Source organism: Protomyctophum parallelum (assembly GCF_964188405.1).
Source record: "Protomyctophum parallelum genome assembly, chromosome: 18".
NCBI lineage: Eukaryota > Metazoa > Chordata > Actinopteri > Myctophiformes > Myctophidae > Protomyctophum > Protomyctophum parallelum.
This window is the reverse complement of record NC_139716.1, coordinates 44134271-44159450: the sequence shown is the minus strand read 5'-3', so window position 1 is coordinate 44159450 and position 25180 is coordinate 44134271. Positions and strand designations below refer to the sequence as shown.

General features: G+C 48.6%; 1 protein-coding gene across 1 annotated transcript in view; it reads left to right on the top strand.

Moving 5' to 3' along the window:
* Nucleotides 1-25180, top strand: part of LOC310875288 (low-density lipoprotein receptor-related protein 1-like) — a 285578-nt gene that overhangs the window by 23391 nt on the left and 237007 nt on the right. The window contains 6 exon segments of the mRNA XM_083788472.1: nucleotides 278-418; nucleotides 1896-2021; nucleotides 3601-3717; nucleotides 7440-7520; nucleotides 10486-10536; nucleotides 12516-12683. Of these exon segments, the coding sequence (XP_083644598.1) occupies nucleotides 278-418; nucleotides 1896-2021; nucleotides 3601-3717; nucleotides 7440-7520; nucleotides 10486-10536; nucleotides 12516-12683 (684 nt within the window).

Sequence of the window (25180 nt, the reverse complement as noted above, 5' to 3'; positions counted from 1 at the left end):
TACTGTACTGTACTGTACTGTACTGTACTGTACTGTACTGTACTGTACTGTACTGTACTGTACTGCGCATGTTATGCTCTTGAGCTCTTCTCTCTCTTTTTAACTGCAATTACAAAACCAGGAATTTCAGATTTCACCCGCATTACTTGTAATGTGACAATATTGATTCTGATCCCCCCCCCCCCTCTCTCTCTCTCTCTCTCTCTCTCTCTCTCTCTCTCTCTCTCTCTCTCTCTCTCTCTCTCTCTCTCCCCCCCCCCCCCCCCCCTCCATCCAGCCAACCCGTCGTACGTCCCTCCCCCTCAGTGCCAGCAGGGGGAGTTTGCGTGTAAGAACAACCGCTGCATCCAGGAGAGGTGGAAGTGTGACGGAGACAACGACTGTCTGGACAACAGCGACGAGGCGCCCACACTCTGCCGTGAGCCACGCACACACGCACACGCACACACACACACACACGCACGCACACACGCACGCACAGACACACACACACGCATTCACGCACGCGCACACGCACGCACGCACGCATACACGCACGCACGCACGCACACGCACACGCACACACCTAATTTAACCTCCCCATGCTGAACGTCATTGGTGCCGAAGCCCCAAAAGAAAACCCACGGCTGGTGTGTGTGTGTGTGCGTGTGCGTGTGCGTGTGTGTGTGCGCGTGTGTGCGTGCGTGCTCATGACACGCACGTGTGTGTATGAGAGAATGCAGGAATGTCAGAGTATCTGGAAAAACTCTCCCGTCTACAGTGCGTGTCTGTCTGCCTGCCTGTGTGTCTGTCTGTCTGCCTGCCTGTCTGTCTGCCTGCCTGTGTGTCTGTCTGTCTGTCTGTCTGCCTGTGTGTCTGTCTGTCTGTCTGTCTGTGGTCAGACAGTAGACGGGTTCCAGTTGCAGACTGTTCAAAACATCTGGAATATGTGTCTGTTTGTTCTGTGTGTATCCTCACCATAGCAGATAACACGGCCTAAATCGTCGCTGTGTTTTGTCATGTCCAGAGTCTCAACGCGCTGCTGGAAAAGGAACATCAGCATCAACATAAAGCTCGTCAATGTGCAGAGGCTCACAGCGCTGTAACATACTGTATCATAATAGACGGTTGTGTTGAGACTGATGATGATAAAACACACTGATGATTTAGGCCATGTTATCTGCTATGGTGTCGATCCACTGACACTGGTTTCAACACAGCCATCTTTTCAGAGTACATTGAGCTTCAGTATGTTCACAAGCTTCATGGAGATGCTAATTCTCCTTGCCAGCTTTTAGGCATATATCAGACGCTCTTAATCCAGAGCGACTTACACTAAGCAAGAACAAAAGCATGGGAATACATCACATAAAAGCATTTATCATGAAACATGCGTAAGCTAAGAACGTAACAGTGGAATATCTATATAATGAAGCTATACATATAAACTATACATATATACTACTATGCTATACATATGTACTATGGCGTGCTATGACTATATACAATGCAATTATAGTGCTGTCTACATAACATGCTATAAGTCTGTATCAGATGCTATCTAAGTCTACAGAAATGCTATCTAAGGGGGTAGGGTAAGTGGGCGCCTGCCCACAGAGCCAAAACTACTAGTAACTGGTGTGATTTGTTCAAAAGTAGCCCAAGTATTAACTGCATACATTAATATACTTTTCAGATGGTCAACATTTCTTGTTAAAAAATATATTTTGTTTTAGTGGTCTCGTAAAAAATATTCTAATTCATTGGGTTAGGATTTTTTTTTATTTTCATGAGCTAGACGACATAATCATCAAGATTAAAACAAAAACATTGACATTTCAACACTTCCTCTCTCTCTCTCTCTCTCTCTCTCTCTCTCTCTCTCTCTCTCTCTCTCTCTCTCTCTCTCTCTCCAGACCAGCACACCTGTCCTACGGACCGGTTTAAGTGTGAGAACAACCGCTGCATCCCGCTGCGCTGGCTCTGTGACGGAGACAACGACTGTGGCAACGACGAGGACGAGTCCAACACCACCTGTTCAGGTAACCAGTCCAATTAGCACCACCTGTTCAGGTAACGAGCCCAATTAGCACCACCTGTTCAGGTAACCAGTCCAATTAGCACCACCTGTTCAGTTAACGAGCCCAATTAACACCACCTGTTCAGTTAACGAGCCCAATTAGTTAACGAGCCCAATTAACACCACCTGTTCAGTTAACAAGCCCAATTAACACCACCTGTTCAGGTAACCAGTCCAATTAACACCACCTGTTCAGGTAACCAGCCCAATTAGCACCACCTGTTCAGTTAACGAGCCCAATTAACACCACCTGTTCAGTTAACGAGCCCAATTAGCACCACCTGTTCAGGTAACCTGTCCAATTAGCACCACCTGTTCAGGTAACCAGCCCAATTAACACCACCTGTTCAGGTAACCAGTCCAATTAGCACCACCTGTTCAGGTAAGGAGCTCAATTAGCACCACCTGTTCAGGTAACCAGCCCAATTAGCACCACCTGTTCAGGTAACCAGCCCAATTAGCACCACCTGTTCAGGTAACCAGCCCAATTAGCACCACCTGTTCAGGTAACCAGTCCAATTAGCACCACCTGTTCAGGTAACCAGTCCAATTAGCACCACCTGTTCAGGTAACCAGTCCAATTAGCACCACCTGTTCAGGTAACCAGTCCAATTAGCACCACCTGTTCAGGTAACCAGCCCAATTAACACCATCTGTTCAGGTAACCAGTCCAATTAGCACCACCTGTTCAGGTAACCAGCCCAATTAACACCATCTGTTCAGGTAACCAGTCCAATTAGCACCACCTGGTCAGGTAACCAGTCCAATTAGCACCACCTGTTCAGGTAACAAGTCCAATTAACACCTGTTCAGGTAACAGGAGTCCACATGGATTCAAGCGCAAATAACATGCATTTTAAAACTGCTTTTAATATCTAATAATCATATTGTCTATGTCCATCAAAGTTATTTCTAATGGTTTGAGCCTCAATCACCACTCTGATATAACCAGTACTTGTCAATTCTTTCTGGACTTTGAAAGCAGTTTTAGCTGCAGTACCACACTGTCCTGAGGTGGTGGGGGTGCTGATATGCACATTATTTAATATTTGAGTCATTATAATACTGATGCTAGATAACACCAGGCTTGTTTCCATTCCATGCCAGCTTGGAAAATCAACAATGGTGGACATTGTAAACAAAGTGGAAATGCAAATTTGGAACTGAAGACTGAAGAAGAGGAGGAATTATACAAAGTAGGGTGACATTGATGACATCACGATGAGACCAAAATCAGTTGAGCTGTTCCTGAGAGCAATTGCCATTAAAACACCTATAATATGATATGAAAGCCTGATTGTTCAAAATTGGTTATTTGTGGGGATAGAAAACACATATGGGAGCCCCAAAAACACAAAATAAATTGAAAAAGTTGAATTTTATGCTATAGCTCCTTTAACTCATTCGGCACCACAGCGCCATCTGGTGGAGGGCTCAGAGATATTAGTTCATTAGCATTATTTAGCAATTTTAAGAAGACTCGGACCTGTTCCCCCCCCCCCACCCAACCATTATACTGACCTCTGATTGGTTGTTTTCAGCCCGGACCTGCCCCCCCAACCAGTACTCGTGCGACAGCGGCCGCTGCATCCCGATATCCTGGACATGTGACCTGGACGACGACTGTGGAGACCGCTCGGACGAACCCGCCTCCTGCGGTCAGTATTAACCCATTCTGACCTGAGATCAGATTCTAAACATCCTGACAGTTTTCTGAAAAAGCTATGTTTCTATGTCAGTCGTTCGTCGATTTAAAAAAAAATAGCAGACCTACAAGCTTGTAGCACGCTATGAGCTTGTAGATCTGCTATTTTTCAATAGCTAAAGCATAGCATAATGCTATAACACCAAAAGGGGTTCCCGCCCAAAATGGGTTAAAATATAGATAGTACGGCAGTTAACCAAACCTATTGTGCATTTTATGACTAAAGCATGAAACTTTCTACAGTGTTTCTATATACTATGAAGTTTGTTTTCAGACGTGGAACCACTTCTGAGTTGATGTCTGTAACTCGTTAGAGGCTGTACACATATTGGGTTGTCAAAAACATGCATTTTTCCCTTTTTTGCAGGCACAAAGACAGTATATCAATAAGAAGAGTTCTGGAACCCACTAGTCATCATCAAATTGCTTTAGTAGGTTAAATTAACAGTAGAAGATACTGTATGTCAATTGGGTTTCATGGGTCATTAGGTCACACAAACACCTCACATAAACACAGAGACAAAAATCGGACTTTCAACCATTTGTGTTCAATTGGATTGAGCATTTGAAATCTCTTCTTAACATATCCTATTTGCAGTAAAGAGTGTCTACCATGCAATGACATTATTAGAGAGGCCTAACAGTCTCCTGAGCATGAACAAAGGGCAGTACACTTGAGGGCAGACTTTTTGCACTTGCATCGCTTCGTGCACCCTTTCTTGCAACCACAATGTATCAGTTCATAGCAGCTCTGTGAGGCTTATGGAAGGGTGGTCCACAGTGGCTGCCATCCCAATTCTTCTTTCACCCAGCCCCGATCAGAAGGGCTAGGCTGGATGAAGGGAATGGCATAGAAGCCACATTGATGACCAACAGTGCACAGTGGCACAAGTCCTGTCGAGTAAGATACAATCAAACCAAACTGCAGCGACGGCGGAAGTCGTCAGAAGAAGTGAAACAGTCTGTACTACCCTAAGTTCACACTCGGTCTACTGACACTGACAGCCATGTCTGTACTAAGGACAGGGTGTGCTTCTTCTGCAACAAGGCAACAACAGGCTCTCAAAAAAAAAGAAAAACTCAGAAAAGTGCTACGTACATGAGGCTTCAACAAAACAGTTGGACTTCAATGTTAGACAAGCTGCTTTGGAAACGGAAGACACTGAGTTACTAGGCAAACTTGCACCTGGGGACATGATAGCCCTCGAGGCAAAGTATCATCGAAACTGCCTCTGGATGCTCTACAACAAATCAAGACAGGCTCATTCAAAGGATGGACATGAGGAAGAGACTCAGGTGCATGGTATTGCTTTCGCAGAGTTATTGGCCTTTATGGAGCAAAGTAGAGGTGATGACTGCGCCCCAGTATTCAAACTGGCAAACCTGGGTAAACTGTACCAAGAACGACTTAAACAGCTCGGTGCTACAGTAGATTATCGTGTCCACACAACCAGACTGAAGTCTGGTTGTGTGGACACGATTATGTCTCAGTTACCTGATTTAACGGCTTGTACACAAGGACGGGACACACTATTAACATTTCAGGATGATATCGGACATGCTCTCAGTAGAGGGCTAATTGACACTCTCTTCAGTCTGGGTATGTGTGGCATATGGTCGCCTGCTGCAGGTGTCAGCTGACATTGCCAATGGAGTCTGCCAGCGTTTCATGGCAGAAGATGTTGTGTGCCCGCAAGAAATGCGCAATGGAATCTTCACAACAGCTGCGGAGGACAATATTGACCATAATCCGAGCTCTGGAACAGCAAAGGACTCCTTTCATGGCACTGGGATCTCCTTGATGCAGCACCCTACACATGAAAGTGTAGGCTCTGACCGTGGTGTGCTTGTGATTAACTAGTCCACTCTATCCACTAGGTAATTCATGCCACTGCCACAGGCCTACACCAATGTGCCACCAGTTGCTCGGAGACAAAGACCTTCAGAGCCCCTCCAGTAAAAGGCCCTTTAAAAGTCTTGATAGCAAGAACAAGAGAAGAAGAAGATGGGTGGTTGAGAACTGTGAAGGCAGCCCTGGATGATCCAGAAACCAACCAGGCAACCTGGGTGTCATGGTCTGCCTATCATGCTCACATCCAGCAGACAGTATTCCCCCCCTGCAGCCATCAATGCACTATTGCCTTTATTCCTGGACAACGCACACTCTGCTGCCATGATGAGACATTCAATGGACCTCATCAGAGCAGCACACGCAATAACCCTCTATTGCGTGTGACAGCATGGACTTTCATTGCCACATCCAGAGGAAGTGGAGTTTCATGGTTATGAAACGCTGGCAGACTCCATTGGCAATGTCAGCTGACACCTGCAGCAGGCGATCATATGCCACACACATACCCAGACTGAAGAGAGTGTCAATTAGCCCTCTATTGCATGTGACAGCATGGACTTTCATTGCCACATACAGAGGAAGTGGAGTTTCACGGTTACGGTTGTGACGTACTGTACCTGATGACCTTTCTGCTCGTGTATGTTTGACACTGTTGAAAACCAACAGCTGTGAGATTGAAAGAGCATCGGTAGAAGTTCCTTTTTCCAGAAGCTGAGTCTGGTGTTTGATGTTGGCCCCATCCAGGATCATGTTCACCAAGGCCAAAAGAGACTTCCGCCGTCGCTGCAGTTTGGTTTGATTGTATCTTACTCGACAGGACTTGTGCCACTGTGCACTGTTGGTCATCAATGTGGCTTCTATGCCATTCCCTTCATCCAGCCTAGCCCTTCTGATTGGGGCTGGGTGAAAGAAGAATTGGGATGGCAGCCACTGTGGACCACCCTTCCAGAAGCCTCACAGAGCTGCTATGAACTGATACATTGTGGTTGCAAGAAAGGGAGCACGAAGCGATGCAAGTGCAAAAAGTCTGCCCTCAAGTGTACTGCCCTTTGTTCATGCTCAGGAGACTGTTAGGCCTCTCTAATAATGTCATTGCATGGTAGACACTCTTTACTGCAAATAGGATATGTTAAGAAGAGATGTCAAATGCTCAATCCAATTGAACACAAATGGTTGAAAGTCCGATTTTTGTCTCTGTGTTTATGTGAGGTGTTTGTGTGACCTAATGACCCATGAAACCCAATTGACATACAGTATCTTATACTGTTAATTTAACCTACTAAAGCAATTTGATGATGACTAGTGGGTTCCAGAACTCTTCTTATTGATATACTGTCTTTGTGCCTGCAAAAAAGGGAAAAATGCATGTTTTTGACAACCCAATATGTGTACAGCCTCTAACGAGTTACAGACATCAACTCAGAAGTGGTTCCACGTCTGAAAACAAACTTCATAGTATATAGAATCACTGTAGAAAGTTTCATGCTTTAGTCATAAAATGCACAATACCTTCCATAGGATGAGCTTAACTGCCATGCCTTCTCTATGAATTTTCCAAAAAACAAAAACGTCATTACTGAACAACCAATTTAATTTAACATAAAACACAAAACAGATCTGGGTTCTTATCCTGATTTTTTTTTCTCAAATAAAACGTTTCTTAAATCATCAAACTAATGCATATGTATGACGTGTACTGTAGGCCAGTACATCTTCCACCACTGGTTATGTAATGATGATGATGATGATCTCTCTCTCTCTCTCTCTCTCTCTCTCTCTCTCTCTCTCTCTCTCTCTCTCTCTCTCTCTCTCTCTCTCCCCAGCCTACCCCACCTGCTTCCCTCTCACCCAGTTCACCTGCAACAACGGACGCTGCATCAACATCAACTGGCGCTGCGACAACGGTTAGCATCTCCTCACCGAGTCTCTGCGCGGCTTCCTTCTGTTAGCATCTCCTCACCGAGTCTCTGCGCGGCTTCCTTCTGTTAGCATCTCCTCACCGCGGCTCTGCATGGCTTCCTTCTGTTAGCATCTCCTCACAGAGGCTCTGCACGGCTTCCTTCTGTTAGCATCTCCTCACAGAGGCTCTGCACGGCTTCCTTCTGTTAGCATCTCCTCATAGAGGCTCTGCACGGCTTCCTTCTGTTAGCATCTCCTCACAGAGGCTCTGCACGGCTTCCTTCTGTTAGCATCTCCTCCCAGAGGCTCTGCACGGCTTCCTTCTGTTAGCATCTCCTCACAGAGGCTCTGCGTGGCTTCCTTCTGTTAGCATCTCCTCATAGAGGCTCTGCATGGCTTCCTTCTGTTAGCATCTCCTCACAGAGGCTCTGCACGGCTTCCTTCTGTTAGCATCTCCTCACAGAGGCTCTGCACGGCTTCCTTCTGTTAGCATCTCCTCACAGAGGCTCTGCGTGGCTTCCTTCTGTTAGCATCTCCTCATAGAGGCTCTGCGTGGCTTCCTTCTGTTAGCATCTCCTCATAGAGGCTCTGCGTGGCTTCCTTCTGTTAGCATCTCCTCACAGAGGCTCTGCACGGCTTCCTTCTGTTAGCATCTCCTCATAGAGGCTCTGCACGGCTTCCTTCTGTTAGCATCTCCTCATAGAGGCTCTGCGTGGCTTCCTTCTGTTAGCATCTCCTCACAGAGGCTCTGCACGGCTTCCTTCTGTTAGCATCTCCTCACAGAGGCTCTGCGTGGCTTCCTTCTGTTAGCATCTCCTCACAGAGGCTCTGCGTGGCTTCCTTCTGTTAGCATCTCCTCACAGAGGCTCTGCATGGCTTCCTTCTGTTAGCATCTCCTCACAGAGGCTCTGCACGGCTTCCTTCTGTTAGCATCTCCTCACAGAGACTCTGCACGGCTTCCTTCTGTTAGCATCTCCTCACCGCGGCTCTGCACGGCTTCCTTCTGTTAGCATCTCCTCACAGAGGCTCTGCACGGCTTCCTTCTGTTAGCATCTCCTCACTGAGGCTCTGCGTGGCTTCCTTCTGTTAGCATCTCCTCACTGAGGCTCTGCGTGGCTTCCTTCTGTTAGCATCTCCTCACTGAGGCTCTGCACGGCTTCCTTCTGTTAGCATCTCCTCACTGAGGCTCTGCACGGCTTCCTTCTGTTAGCATCTCCTCACTGAGGCTCTGCACGGCTTCCTTCTGTTAGCATCTCCTCACAGAGGCTCTGCACGGCTTCCTTCTGTTAGCATCTCCCCACAGAGGCTCTGCACGGCTTCCTTCTGTTAGCATCTCCTCACTGAGGCTCTGCACGGCTTCCTTCTGTTAGCATCTCCTCACAGAGGCTCTGCGTGGCTTCCTTCTGTTAGCATCTCCTCACAGAGGCTCTGCGTGGCTTCCTTCTGTTAGCATCTCCTCACAGAGGCTCTGCATGGCTTCCTTCTGTTAGCATCTCCTCACAGAGGCTCTGCGTGGCTTCCTTCTGTTAGCATCTCCTCACAGAGGCTCTGCATGGCTTCCTTCTGTTAGCATCTCCTCACAGAGGCTCTGCACGGCTTCCTTCTGTTAGCATCTCCTCACAGAGGCTCTGCACGGCTTCCTTCTGTTAGCATCTCCTCACAGAGACTCTGCACGGCTTCCTTCTGTTAGCATCTCCTCACAGAGGCTCTGCGTGGCTTCCTTCTGTTAGCATCTCCTCACAGAGGCTCTGCGTGGCTTCCTTCTGCAGCGTGCCTGTAGACGCCTACCTTCACTTCCTTTGGGCTTGTGTGCGTGCGTGCATTTGTGCGTGCGTGTGTGCGTGTGTTTTCATCAGCAGGCGTTGACACTAAGGGTTGCCCATACCTGCCCCTGGCAAATAAATAAAACATTTTTTGGGGGCAGGTGTAGTTGGCTGTCAGGTTGCCCTTGCCGGGTCGGGCAAACCTGACCCAATTTGAGAGAGGAGGGGAACGCCACCGTCTATAAACACCAGATAATATTTATTATTGTATATAAACACAACACCAGATATTGTGTCTATAAACACCCGAACGTGGCCAGAGTGCTCCGTCTTCTGTTATATGCAATGTCAAATAAGAGCACTGTTTATAACGTGCTGTTTTCACTGTTGCACAAGTCCACAAAGTGAAAGAATTATGTGAAAACTAACCGTGATTCAAATTCGACCTATCATTTTGAAATGATAGGTAGGCCTATAATGTTTAATTTCGGGCAAGTGGGCATGATATTATTTTGGCCCGACGGGCATGTGGCCTCTGAGACCTTAGTGTCGACCCCTGATCGCCCTCCTAGTAGCTGCTGCTTTCCTTTTCCTTTTGTTAGTGTGTGTGTGCGTGCATTGCAAGACTCCCAAGACACTCCCAAGATGTCAAATCAGTGACTTCTTGGGGCGGATTTGACCAAACCTCAAATGTTTGACCCTCAACGGCACGCGTTGACTAAAGAGGATGTGAGTCACCGTTCTGTCAGCGGGAGGTTAACTCCATCGGTGCCGAGTCAGGTGAAGCGGATTTTGAATCGCTCTGCGCGGCTGACGGCTCGCTCGCTCGCTCGGTGGCGCGGCGTCTCTGAGGCCTCTCCAGTCTGCTTTAGACGTTTGCGTCAGTCTGAGAACGGCACTAACACATTCCTGGACGGCACCAGATGACTGGAAGGGAAACGTTTGGTCACTTTTGTCCCACAAAAGTCACTATAGGCCCTTTGGGGAGTGTCGTGTTCTTGTGCGTATGTATGTGTGTGTGTGTGTGTGTGTGTGTGCATGCATGAAGGTTTGTTTGGTGTTGATTGACGCCTGTCTTTCTTTCAATGTCTTGTTGTTGTTGTTGTTATTGTTGTGTTCTGTGTTGTATTTAGTTTTTATTTATTTCTTCTACATGTTTGTGCCCGTTGGCCCACTCCTCTGTCTTCCCATTGGTTCTGTCTTTCAGAAAAGGATTGTGCGGATGGCTCTGATGAGTTGAATTGTCCAAACCCGACCGGTTAGTGCATAGATCAACATGCACCGTTAGCCAAGATTCTACTAGCCTAGCCGCTAGGACAGAGAGGCACCTGTTAGCCATGATGCTAGCTAGCCTAGCTGCTAGGACACACAGGCACCGTTAGCCATGATGCTAGCTAGCCTAGCTGATAGTACAGACAGGCACCGTTAGCCATAATGCTAGCCTAGCCGCTAGGACAGACAGGAACCGTTAGCCATGACGCTAGCTAGCCTAGCCGCTAGGACAGACAGGCACCGTTAGCCATGATGCTATAGCTAGCCTAGCCGCTAGGACAGACAGGCACCGTTAGCCATGATGCTCTAGCTAGCCTAGCCGCTAGGACAGATATGCCTCAGACGTTTAATTTATGAAAAGTTAAAATATGGAGATAAGAGGTTTATGCGACAATATCGTCCTAGTCTAATTATTAAAATATGGTAGTAATGTAGATTTTATAGATGATTAAAATATAGTTTAATAGTTTAGTTTGGGTGTGTTATTATGGGATGCTCTGCACTGGGTACATTCCATCATGGTGCATGGTTGATCTATGCAGGTTCTGTCATTATTATTTATCTCTCCCTCTCTAATTCTGTTTTTCATTTGTATTTGTACTAGTATTCTCCTGTACGATCATGTGTTAAACCAGTGGTTTTCAACCCTTTTTCATATCGAGGTCCATTATGTATTCGGCATTTGAGCCAAAGAACCACCATTATGAGATTTAGCCTCTCAGACCCAAGACTTATAGGATGTTATTGTTGAATAATATTTTGTCCACAATTCCATGCTGTGTTGATGTTGGTTAGGAGAGATAACAGGCCAACGTTGATCGAAATAACAATTCTTAATCTCTAATTGTGTAGACTTCTTTAGGTAAAGTAATGCCATTGTTGAACATTAATTTAACTAGTAATAGGAACGTAAAATGAAATCTCCATCAATTAGCTGGGGACCACCTGGCTGCCACCCCCTCAAGGACCACCAATGGCGGTTGAGAACCACTGTAAAAAAACAATATATATATTTGCTGCACAAAAAAACAAGAAAGAATCCGGGTGTGCTGAATGTGTGTGAGTGTGCAATGTGTGTGACCATGGCTGTGTTGACATATTATGACTGTGGGGACAGACAACAGGTGTGTGAGTGGTGCGATGTGTGTTTGACCATGGCTGTCTTCATTCAGTTAATGACTGTGGAGACAGACACCAGTGTGTGTGTGTGAGTGGTGCAGGGTGTGTGTTTGACCATGGCTGTCTTCCAGAGGACACCAGTGTGTGTGTGTGAGTGGTGCAGGGTGTGTGTTTGACCATGGCTGTCTTTTCCAGAGGACACCAGTGTGTGTGTGTGTGTGTGGTGCAGGGTGTGTGTTTGACCATGGCTGTCTTCCAGAGGACACCAGTGTGTGTGTGTGAGTGGTGCAGGGTGTGTGTTTGACCATGGCTGTCTTCCAGAGGACACCAGTGTGTGTGTGAGTGAGTGGTGCAGGGTGTGTGTTTGACCATGGCTGTCTTTTCCAGAGGACACCAGTGTGTGTGTGAGTGGTGCAGGGTGTGTGTTTGACCATGGCTGTCTTCATTCAGTTAATGACTGTGGAGACAGACACCAGTGTGTGTGTGAGTGGTGCAGGGTGTGTGTTTGACCATGGCTGTCTTCCAGAGGACACCAGTGTGTGTGTGTGTGTGTGAGTGGTGCAGGGTGTGTGTTTGACCATGGCTGTCTTCCAGAGGACACCAGTGTGTGTGTGTGTGTGAGTGGTGCAGGGTGTGTGTTTGACCATGGCTGTCTTCCAGAGGACACCAGTGTGTGTGTGAGTGGTGCAGGGTGTGTGTTTGACCATGGCTGTCTTCCAGAGGACACCAGTGTGTGTGTGTGTGTGAGTGGTGCAGGGTGTGTGTTTGACCATGGCTGTCTTCCAGAGGACACCAGTGTGTGTGTGAGTGGAGCAGGGTGTGTGTTTGACCATGGCTGTCTTCCAGATAATGACTGTGGGGACAACAGTGACGAGGCGGGCTGCAGCCACTCGTGCTCCAGCGCTCAGTTCAAGTGCAACAGCGGCCGCTGCATCCCCGACTACTGGACCTGCGACGGAGACAACGACTGTGGCGACTACAGCGACGAGACGCACGCCAACTGCACCAACCAGGGTGAGTGGGATGAAGCCTTAAGCCCACACCACACCAATGCAACTCCTTGGAACCAAACGGTTTGTCCCATGGACAATGTACCATGGACAATGTACCATGGACAATGTACCATGGACAATGTACCATGGACAATGTACCATGGACAATGTACCATGGACAATGTACCTGGACAATGTCCCATGGACAATGTCCCATGGACAATGTACCATGGACAATGTACCATGGACAATGTATCGTGGACAATGTCCCATGGACAATGTACCGTGGACAATGTCCCATGGACAATGTACCGTGGACAATGTCCCATGGACAATGTACCATGGACAATGTCCCATGGACAATGTCCCATGGACAATGTACCGTGGACAATGTCCCATGGACAATGTACCATGGACAATGTACCATGGACAATGTACCGTGGACAATGTCCCATGGACAATGTACCGTGGACAATGTCCCATGGACAATGTACCGTGGACAATGTACCGTAGACAATGTCCCATGGACAATGTACCGTAGACAATGTCCCATGGACAATGTCCCATGGACAATGTCCCATGGACAATGTACCGTGGACAATGTCCCATGGACAATGTACCATGGACAATGTACCGTAGACAATGTCCCATGGACAATGTACCATGGACAATGTACCGTGGACAATGTACCATGGACAATGTCCCATGGACAATGTACCGTGGACAATGTACCATGGACAATGTACCGTGGACAATGTACCGTGGACAATGTCCCATGGACAATGTCCCATGGACAATGTACCGTGGACAATGTCCCATGGACAATGTACCATGGACAATGTACCGTGGACAATGTACCATGGACAATGTCCCATGGACAATGTACCGTGGACAATGTACCATGGACAATGTACCGTGGACAATGTCCCATGGACAATGTACCGTGGACAATGTACCATGGACAATGTACCGTGGACAATGTCCCATGGACAATGTCCCATGGACAATGTACCATGGACAATGTCCCATGGACAATGTCCCATGGACAATGTCCCATGGACAATGTACCGTGGACAATGTCCCATGGACAATGTACCGTGGACAATGTACCATGGACAATGTACCGTGGACAATGTCCCATGGACAATGTCCCATGGACAATGTACCATGGACAATGTACCGTGGACAATGTCCCATGGACAATGTCCCATGGACAATGTACCATGGACAATGTCCCATGGACAATGTCCCATGGACAATGTCCCATGGACAATGTCCCATGGACAATGTACCATGGACAATGTCCCATGGACAATGTACCATGGACAATGTACCATGGACGAACCCTGCTGCGTGTTAAATAAACCCTGCTGCGTGTTAGAGAACCCTGCTGCGTGTTAGAGAACGCTGCTGCGTGTTAGAGAACGCTGCTGCGTGTTAGATAACGCTGCTGCGTGTTAGAGAACGCTGCTGCGTGTTAGAGAACGCTGCTGCGTGTTAGAGAACGCTGCTGCGTGTTAGAGAACGCTGCTGCGTGTTAGAGAACGCTGCTGTGTGTTAGAGAACGCTGCTGCGTGTTAGAGAACGCTGCTGCGTGTTAAATAAACCCTGCTGCGTGTTAGAGAACCCTGCTGCGTGTTAGAGAACGCTGCTGCGTGTTAAATGAACCCTGCTGCGTGTTAGAGAACGCTGCTGCCTGTTAAATGAACCCTGCTGTGTGTTAGAGAACGCTGCTGCGTGTTAGAGAACGCTGCTGCGTGTTAGAGAACCCTGCTGCGTGTTAGAGAACGCTGCTGCTTGTTAGAGAACGCTGCTGCGTGTTAAATGAACCCTGCTGCGTGTTAGAGAACGCTGCTGCGTGTTAAACCCTGATGCGTGTTAGAGAACGCTGCTGCATGTTAGAGAACCCTGCTGCGTGTTAGAGAACGCTGCTGCATGTTAGAGAACGCTGCTGCGTGTTAGAGAACGCTGCTGCGTGTTAGAGAACCCTGCTGCGTGTTAGAGAACGCTGCTGCGTGTTAGAGAACCCTGCTGCATGTTAGAGAACGCTGCTGCGTGTTAGAGAACGCTGCTGCGTGTTAGAGAACGCTGCTGCGTGTTAGAGAACCCTGCTGCGTGTTAGAGAACGCTGCTGCGTGTTAGAGAACGCTGCTGCGTGTTAGAGAACGCTGCTGCGTGTTAGAGAACGCTGCTGCGTGTTAGAGAACGCTGCTGCGTGTTAGAGAACCCTGCTGCGTGTTAGAGAACGCTGCTGCGTGTTAGAGAACGCTGCTGCGTGTTAGAGAACGCTGCTGCGTGTTAGAGAATGCTGCTGCGTGTTAGAGAACCCTGCTGCGTGTTAAATAAACCCTGCTGCGTGTTAGAGAACGCTGCTGCGTGTTAGAGAACGCTGCTGCGTGTTAGAGAACGCTGCTGCGTGTTAGAGAACCCTGCTGCGTGTTAGAGAATGCTGCTGCGTGTTAGAGAACGCTGCTGCGTGTTAGAGAATGCTGCTGCGTGTTAGAGAACGCTGCTGCGTGTTAGAGAACCCTGCTGCGTGTTAAAGAACGCTGCTGCGTGTTAGAGAACCCTGCTGCGTGTTAGAGAACGCTGCTGCGTGTTAGAGAACCCTGCTGCGTGTTAGAGAATGCTGCTGCGTGTTAGAGAACGCTGCTGCGTGTTAGAGAACGCTGCTGCGTGTTAGAGAACGCTGCTGCGTGTTAGAGAACGCTGCTGCGTGTTAGAGAACGCTGCTGCGTGTTAGAGAACGCTGCTGCGTGTTAGAGAACGCTGCTGCGTGTTAAATGAACCCTGCTGCGTGTTAGAGAACGCTGATGCGTGTTAAATGAACCCTGCTGCGTGTTAGAGAACGCTGCTGCGTGTTAAATGAACCCTGCTGCGTGTTAGAGAACCCTGCTGCGTGTTAAATAAACCCTGCTGCGTGTTAAAGAACGCTGCTGCGTGTTAAACCCTGATGCGTGTTAAATGAACCCTGTTGCGTGTTAGAGAACGCTGCTGCGTGTTAAATGAACCCTGTTGCGTGTTAAATGAACCCTGATGCGTGTTAAATAAACCCTGCTGCGTGTTAAATAAACCCTGATGCGTGTTAAATGAACCCTGTTGCGTGTTAAATAAACCCTGATGCGTGTTAAATGAACCCTGTTGCGTGTTAAATGAACCCTGTTGCGTGTTAAATAAACCCTGATGCGTGTTAAATGAACCCTGTTGCGTGTTAAATAAACCCTGCTGTGTGTTAAATGAACCCTGCTGCGTGTTAGAGAACGCTGCTGCGTGTTAAATGAACCCTGCTGCGTGTTAGAGAACGCTGCTGCGTGTTAAATGAACCCTGCTGCGTGTTAGAGAACGCTGCTGCGTGTTAAATGAACCCTGCTGCGTGTTAGAGAACGCTGCTGCGTGTTAAATAAACCCTGATGCGTGTTTTTACTCGTCATAAAGAGGTCGACGCTGCTTTTATTTGCCGTGAAAAATCGCCCTTGTTTCGGAAAGAAATAATTGTTAAAAAAAAATAACTTCCTGCGTGGATGTGCTCGTCATAACAAAATGATTCCTTAGTTTTCATTACATTTTATGCACGCTAATAAAACACCTAATGTCATGTCACACTCAATAAAACACCTAATGTCAGAATGTTGATATTTCAGTAAGCTATGAGTAACAGTGATATTGTACAATTAAGTGTCCACAAACAATTATCATTTGAAAGTCCTGTGTATGGATATACTACTAAATAAAGCTTGAGTAATAATTCTTAACTGTAAGTGACTTTGTAGCTAGCCCAACGGGGGCCACTAGGGGCCACTATACCTGCATGTAACTGCAACACAGCATAGAGTTCTGCTCGGTAACCCACTGTTCCCTGAGTCACGATTGGTTAAATAAACCCATTGTGCTTTTGGTCATATAGCGTATGGGGGAGTGGTCGTACCATGTAATTAAGACAGTGGAAATAACCTCCCTATCTGTCAACACAATACCAGGTTTATGTCTTGTTCTGTCAACACAATACCAGGTTTATGTCTTGTTCTGTCAACACAATACCAGGTTTATGTCTTGTCCTGTCAACACAATACCAGGTTTATGTCTTGTCCTGTCAACACAATACCAGGTTTATGTCTTGTCCTGTCAACACAATACCAGGTTTATATCTTGTCCTGTCAACACAATACCAGGTTTATGTCTTGTTCTGTCAACACAATACCAGGTTTATGGCTTGTCCTGTCAACACAATACCAGGTTTATGTCTTGTTCTGTCAACACAATACCAGGTTTATTTCTTGTTCTGTCAACACAATACCAGGTTTATGTCTTGTTCTGTCAACACAATACCAGGTTTATGTCTTGTCCTGTCAACACAATACCAGGTTTATGGCTTGTTCTGTCAACACAATACCAGGTTTATGTCTTGTGGGGGCCATTATCTACTTACTAAAACAGAAAAGTGCCTAAAATTTTCAGCAATTTCCGCGTTTGGAAAACCAACTACGTGCGTAGGGGCGTCCATAGCTGAGTGGTTCAGCCTGTCTGGAGGGGCCAGAGGTCCTGGCTGTCCCATAGCTGAGGGGGTAGAGGTCCTGGCTGTCCCATAGCTGAGGGGGTAGAGGTCCTGGCTGTCCCATAGCTGAGTGGGGAGCCAGAGGTCCTGGCTGTCCCATAGCTGAGGGGGTAGAGGTCCTGGCTGTCCCATAGCTGAGGGGGTAGAGGTCCTGGCTGTCCCATAGCTGAGGGGGTAGAGGTCCTGGCTGTCCCATAGCTGAGTTGGGAACCAGAGGTCCTGGCTGTCCCATAGCTGAGGGGGTAGAGGTCCTGGCTGTCCCATAGCTGAGGGGGTAGAGGTCCTGGCTGTCCCATAGCTGAGGGGGTAGAGGTCCTGGCTGTCCCATAGCTGAGGGGGTAGAGGTCCTGGCTGTCCCATAGCTGAGGGGGTAGAGGTCCTGGCTGTCCCATAGCTGAGGGGGTAGAGGTCCTGGCTGTCCCATAGCTGAGGGGGTAGAGGTCCTGGCTGTCCCATAGCTGAGTTGCCAGAGGTCCTGGCTGTCCCATAGCTGAGGGGGTAGAGGTCCTGGCTGTCCCATAGCTGAGGGGGTAGAGGTCCTGTCTGGGGAGCCAGAGGTCCTGGCTGTCCCATAGCTGAGTGGTTCAGCCTGTCTGGGGAGCCAGAGGTCCATGTGACTATAGGATGGGTAAATGACATCACTGCTCCATGTGACTATGGGATGGGTAAATGACATCACTGCTCCATGTGACTATGGGATGGGTAAATGACATCACTGCTCCATGTGACTATGGGATGGGTAAATGACATCACTGCTCCATGTGACTATGGGATGGGTAAATGACATCACTGCTCCCCATGTGATTTTAGGAAGGGTAAATGCAATGAGGACAACATTGCATGTGCAAATATACAGTGACAAAAAACATCCCGACGAGTGGGTGACCAATATTATTATTATTATTATTATTATTATGATGATATTAATTGATTATTATTATACAATCTGATATGAATTTGACCTTTTAAGAGTGCCTTGTTCTAATCACGGAGCATCGGTTGCATGTTCAGGTTGCTGTAGGTATTTGGTCATGGTGGTTCCATCCATCCATCTGCAACCGCTTATCCGTAGTCGGGTCGCGGGGAGGAACGGCTCCACCAGAGAGCTCCAGACTTCCCTCTCCAGAGCAGAACATTAGTGACTTCCTCCTGGGGGATCCTGAGGCGTTCCAAGGCCAGTGGGTCCATGTGTTTCCTCCAGCTCATCCTTGGGGCTCTATTTCCGTCACCGCTAAACCCCTTATCCCTAAACGTCTTTGCCTTTCAGCGAGACGCCCGAGAGGCCTCCTAACCAGATGCTTCGAGGACCTCCCTATAGGGAGACGCCCGAGAGGCATCCTAACCAGATGCTTTGAGGACCTCCCTAGGGAGACGCCCGAGAGGCATCCTAACCAGATGCTTCGAGGACCTCCCTATAGGGAGACGCCCGAGAGGCATCCTAACCAGATGCTTCGAGGACAGCCCTAGGGAGACGCCCGAGAGGCATCCTAACCAGATGCTTCGAGGACCTCCCTATAGGGAGACGCCCGAGAGGCATCCTAACCAGATGCTTTGAGGACCTCCCTAGGGAGACGCCCGAGAGGCATCCTAACCATATGCTTCGAGGACCTCCCTAGGGAGACGCCCGAGAGGCATCCTAACCAGATGCTTCGAGGACCTCCCTATGGAGACGCACGAGATGTTCTTCATGTTCAGGTATCTGGTGATTGTCCTCGCGCTGTCCTCCCGGCATCGCGGTCCTCGCGGTCTTCTCCTGGTCTCCTGCAGGAAGGTCGTCCTGGTGCTGCTGCTGCTGTCCTCTCTTCAGGATCTGGATGTGCGTGTCCAGCCTCTGCTTCAGCTCCTCCGAGCACACGTCCTCCTCGTCCAGGAAACGCGAGACCTCGCTGGCGGGCAGCGAGGCGGGCGGAGGCCCCTCGCCGCGCCGGTCCTCTCTGATTGGGGGCGGGTACGAGTCCTCGGACCCGAAGAAGAGGCCCTCCTCGCCCTCGGGTAGCAGGTCGGCGGAAGGCACAGTGGCGGAAGGCATCTCTACGGCCCGCGCCAGGATGGCGTTGGAGGAGCGTGGACCACCGCGGGGGGCGGAGGAGGAGGAGGAGGAGGCTTTGGGGAGGTCGTCCCGCATCTCCTCCTCCTCCTCCTCCCCGTAGCGAGCCGTGTCCGTCGCCGTCTCCTGCGCGTCCTTCTGGCGATGGTCGAAGGACGGCGGCGGGCGCCCGGCGCCCGTGGCGCCCGCAGCCCGGGCTGCCTGGCCGAGCAGGGCGCTGTCGTAGTTGTCCCGGCAGATCTCCAGCAGCGCCTGGACCTCGGTCAGGTCGCGACGCAGGTGCGCGTTCTCGTGCTCCAGGCTGCTGCTCCGCGTGCTCAGGTGCCGGTTCTCCACGGCCAGGCTCTCCAGCTGCAGGCGGACGTCGTCCTCGTCCCCGTGGAGCGGTCGGTTCGTGCCGCCGCCGCCTCTCTTCGACTTCAGCGTGGCGATGGTGCGGTCGCGCTGCTGCAGGTCTCCGAGCAGCTTCTTCCGGGTCTCCTCGGCCTCGCGGCCGCCCATCTCCTTGGTCCACACCACCTCCTCCACCAGCTTGTTGACGTCGGCCTCCAGCCTCTTCAGCTCCTGGTCCTTGCGGCGGCCGTCCTCCCGGAGGCGCTCCTCCTGGGCGCGCGCGGCGTGCAGCGTGCCCAGCGTCTTCTCCAGCTCCATCTTCAGGCTCCCCACGCCGACGTCCTGCCACTCCAGGGCCTGGAAGGCCTTCTCCTTGGCCTGCAGCAGCTCGTTGAGCCTGGCTATCTCGCCGTGCAGCTTCTGGTTTTGGCTCCGGGCGGCACCCGCCGCGCCCGCACCCGTCGTTCCCTCCTGGGGTTCCCCTCCGCCTCCCTTCCCCTCCACCAGCAGCAGGCGCAGCGGCCGCAGCTGGCTGAGCTCGGCCTCCTGGGAGGAACGCGCGTTCTCCAGCTGCGCCTTGGCCTTGGACAGCTGCTCGGCCAGGCTCTTCCTCAGGCTCTTCTCGGAGGCCAGCTGCTTGAGGTGCTGGCCTCTCTCCTGCTCCGAGCGCCTCTGGTGCTCCTTGATCCTGTCCGTCAGGCGGCCCACCTCCACGTCGAGGCCCTTCGACGACGACGTCGTCGACGTCGATGACGTCGCCGCGGCGGCTTTGCTCGCCGCCCTCATCATCTTCTTGTAGTGGCGGCACTGCAGCCTCTCGTTGGTCAGCTCGTCGGTGGCCGTGCGCAGCGCGGCCTGCTCGTCCGTGAGCTGCGCGCGCAGCGCGGCCGTCTCGCGGTTCCTCTCGTCGATCCTCTCGCGGAGCTCCGCCTCCCACTCGTTCTGCTTGTTGTTGAACATGATGTCGAACTTGCGCACCACGTCCTGCAGCTCGGGGAGGCTGCCCGACGGCAGCAGGGAGCTCAGCTCGTGGCTCTGCTGCAGGAAGCCCACTGAAGCCTCCATGGTCTCTCTTCTTCTCCGATGAGAAGGTCGGCGATCTCATCGTCCGTTGCTCCCGCCATGACACATTGCTTCTGTCTCTCTTTTGGACCTGCACAGTGAACTGGTTCCGGTTACGTCTCTCTGTGGTTGTCTGTCTGTCTGTCTGTTGTCTTCTCTGTGACCGTTGTCGTCGTCTCAATGTCGACGACGCCCGCGGCGCCTTATATAGAGGTGGCGTCGACACAGACGCAAACCACAACCCCTTATGCCGGTTTGCACAGGTGTTCTGATCTGCGTGCATTCATTAAAGTGCTCTCCAGCGCTTCGACTTTTAAATGGTTTTAAACGGGTTTAAATCGCGCAATAACTCTATTCTCCTCTCCGATTGGCCGGCGATTCGGAAACTCTTCCCAAGGCATGTGTGTGTGCGCTTTGCCCTCGTCTGATTGGGCAGTATTCGGTGACATCATAGTATACCCAACACAACTTCTTCTAAATTGAACTAGCGACATTTCTACCTACCCTCTTCTCCTCTGTCTCTCTGTCTCTCTCTCTCTCTCTGTCTCTCTCTCTCTCTCTCTCTCTCTCTCTCTCTCTCTCTCTCTCTCTCTCTCTCTCTCCCTCTCTCTCTCTCTCTCTCATGTACACGTTTAGTTATTTATCAGTACTTTTACTTCTACTCCACTAAAAGTACAAAATATTGTACTTTTTTCTCCACTACGATTGTAACATTAGTTACTAGTTCTTTGTAGATTTTTCATTATCACAGAACATACATTAATCGGCCATTTGAAAATAGCCAATCTACAAGCTCACTTGTTGATTTGCTATTTTCAAAATATTTCAATACAAATATGCATTTGAAAACATGAGTACTTTCTCTATACTTGTTGGTGCTTTAAAGTACATTTTGATACCAATACCTTTGTACTTTTAATCAAGAGAATCTTAAATTCCGGACTATTGATTATTTCACTTAACCCATTCTGAACGGGAACCCCTTTGGTGTTTTAAGCATCATGTTATACTTTAAATATTGAAAAATATTGAAAAATGAGCTTGTAGATCTGCTATTTATTTATTTTTATCGTGAAAATGGCCCGCACATCTTTGAATATCTATTATTTCAGAGCGAACGTTTTTAACTCAAATCTTCTTTCTCGTCTGGGGAGGTCCATGGAACAACATATTTTCAGATGGGGGTGCACGGCCAAATACAGATAATTCTGGGGGTCCTTGACAAGAAAATGTTTGAGAACCACTGACATATACACGTATAGAAACATCGGTTTTTCAGTAAGTTGTACTGGATTTAGAAGCTATCTTTCTTTTTAATCGCCCTCAGCTCTAAATGGGTTAAGCAAACTATCTTCAGAACTTCCTCCAGGTGTTGAAAGCTCGTCCGTCCGTCGCTCGGCGAAAAACAACGCCCGTCGCGGAGGGTCCAGAGGTCACTGATTTGCATCGATTTTTCCCCCCGTCGTCCCTTCAAGTCAAGCCAGAGATGAATGTCTGTCTCGTACAGAAGCGGGCGCCGTACCGCCGTGCTGATCGATGCGTTGTGATTTCTCTGAGTGAAAGCGGGCGCCGTACCGCCGTGATGATCGATGCGTTGTGTTTCGCTGAGTGAAAGCGGGCGCTTTGTGCAAACCTCACAGTTTGCTCACACTCTCACAGCCGTCGCCTCCCTCCCGACCAATCAGCTCCCACATCGATCCATCATTGTGTGCACTGTGGCGTATAATGGAGCCGCCACGACCTTGGACAGGCTTTTATTGCAAAAGGTTAACCCATTCTGGGCGGGAACCCCTTTTGGTGTTATAGCATTTGCTATGCTTTAGCTATTGAAAAATAGCAGATCTACAAGCTCGTAGCGCGCCACTGAGTGGCGCGCTACGAGCTTGTAGGTCTGCTATTTTTTGAAAAATCGTGAAAATGTGCCTCAAATTTGGCTTTTTTTTTCTTTTTCAGAACAAACGTTTTTAACTCAAATCTTTGCTTCCGTAGGGTCCCTGGAACAACATATTTTCAGATGGGGGGTCTCGGAGGCCAATTACAGATCATTTTTGGGGTCCTTGACATGAAATATTGAGTGATATAGGCCTAGAAACATAGGTATTTCAGAAAACTATCATTTTTTTCAGGCCTAAATGGGTTAAAATGTAAATTAGAGACGGCGCGCTGCGCTTCATCGGTTGGAAAGGAGACAAAAGCTCTAAAAAAGCTCCCCTGACGTTTTATTGCTCTTCAACTTTTCGTCATATCGAACTCACTCCGTCTTCATCAGGACATTATACCATTGTGACCTGAGATCAGATTCTATAAATGTCTTCTACATCGTGACAGTTTACCATTGTGACCTGAGATCAGATTCTATAAATGTCTTCTACATCCTGACAGTCTACCATTTTGACCTGAGATCAGATTCTGTAAATGTCTTCTACATCCTGACAGTTTTCTGAAAAAGCTGTGTTTCTATGTCAGTCGTTCTTCGACTTTTCCGAAAATAGCAGACCTACAAGCTCATAGCGCGCCACTCGGTGGCGCGCTATGAGCTTGTAGATCTGCTATTTTTTCAATAGCTAAAGCATAACATAATGCTAACACCAAAAGGGGTTCCCGCCCCAAAATGGCTTATATATATGTGTATGAAGATGGAATGAGATTGAGACGTTTTACAAGCGATACGTCTTCAGAGGAGCTTTTTACAGAGTCCGGTTGGAGCACTTTGCCTTTCGACCACATGGTCACGGGTTCGATTCCCCGAGTATACCGCCAACTCAGCATCCCATCTCCCAGAGGTCTAACTCTGATGGAGCTGATGGTAGGTGTGCTGCGTTCCTTCCACCTCAGCATCCCATCTCCCAGAGGTCTAACTCTGATGGAGCTGATGGTAGGTGTGCTGCGTTCCTTCCACCTCAGCATCCCATCCCCCAGAGGTCTAACTCTGATGGAGCTGATGGTAGCATCCCATCCCCCAGAGGTCTAACTCTGATGGAGCTGATGGTAGCATCCCATCTCCCAGAGGTCTAGCCGTTAGCACATTGAAACGGGGATAGACTCCCATCTCCCAGAGGTTTTCTTTTTATTTCATTTTGATTTAGTTTCCGCCAGTGGAAAAACAAATTGTCATAGTTTTAGTCTATGGAATTAACACTGTGTGTGTGTGTGTGTGTGTCTGTGTGTGTCTGTGTCTGTGTGTGTGTGTGTCTGTGTGTGTGCGCACTGCATGGGTGTGTGTGTGTGTGTGTGTGTGTGTGTGTGTGTGTGTGTGTGCACTCAAAAAAGTAAAACAATCGCTTTGTAAGTACGACTATTAAAAAAAGGTATATTAGCTTAATAAAATCTGTGAATATCACTTATGGGATCCTTTTAGTTGGATATACAATAATTAATGAGTAAAAATCCAACTGTTATTTGTGAGTTAAATGTACATCTATTGTTTTAGTTCATTTCATGAAAATAAATGAGTATATGCCAAACTGGTAATATTGGTCAAATATATATACAAGTCTCAGTAAGTTTCCATCATAATATTTGAGAATGGAGTAATCGTACAGATCAGTTTGAAGAAATGTAATTATTACTCATTCCTACCCAATATTATTAGTAGATACGGTATCTACTAATAATATTGGGTTGAAATGATCTAAGATACCCATTAGACACGCCTACCTGCCTCTTATTGGCCAGAGTTCATAACAGCGATGAAAGCCGGACCGATACGAGTCATCCCGAGTGGCAGGCTGGCAGCCATTACAAAATTTACAGCAGAAGCAGTAGCTGAGCCGCGCCACGCAAGTGAAGTGAAGTTACAAGAGAAGTTCTCCTTCATGGTAAGTAGCCAGCTATCAAATGTTAATTAAATGTTGACCGTGTCTTCATACTTTTTTTTTGGACCGGACTAAAGCCATGGTTTACATGACGCTCGTATAGGGCTAGCAAAACTAACAACTGTCAAGACTAAAGAGTGCATGCTAATTTTCATTCAGCCCCACCATAACGTAACGCCTGTGGTCGTCGACACTATACACATAAACTACACATGTTTCAGCCATGTACATATACACAATATCATGTTAAAATGCATAGAATAGCCTACACATTATTTGCGAGGGAAAGTTCGCGCCGAACGGGAAGGGCTCAGGGCTGCATGGTAATTGTAGTTCATTTGACTTACGATTGTATGTATGGCTCACTGAAAGAACTATCAAAATGGCCGCTATAAACGCGGGCTTATTTATTATGTTGAATTCTATGCTGTAATACTAAACTAAACATGCTTCATCTATACAGTAAACGTTAGACGATAAGCTTGTTGTTTTGCAGTGCCTGCGTGCGGTTCATGTTTTACGTAGGCCAGCAGTATAGGCTATAGGCTTGAGCTTTTAGAAATATTACTTTTGCTAAGGGGGACATAGACCAACAGGGGAGCCCACGACGGGACGGACGGCCGCGACCGGGCGTCGCTTAACGGGGGAGGATCATGAAGAAGTGACGCCGAGGAAGCGACGCCATGGGCCGTCGGAGCCCCCCTAACCGA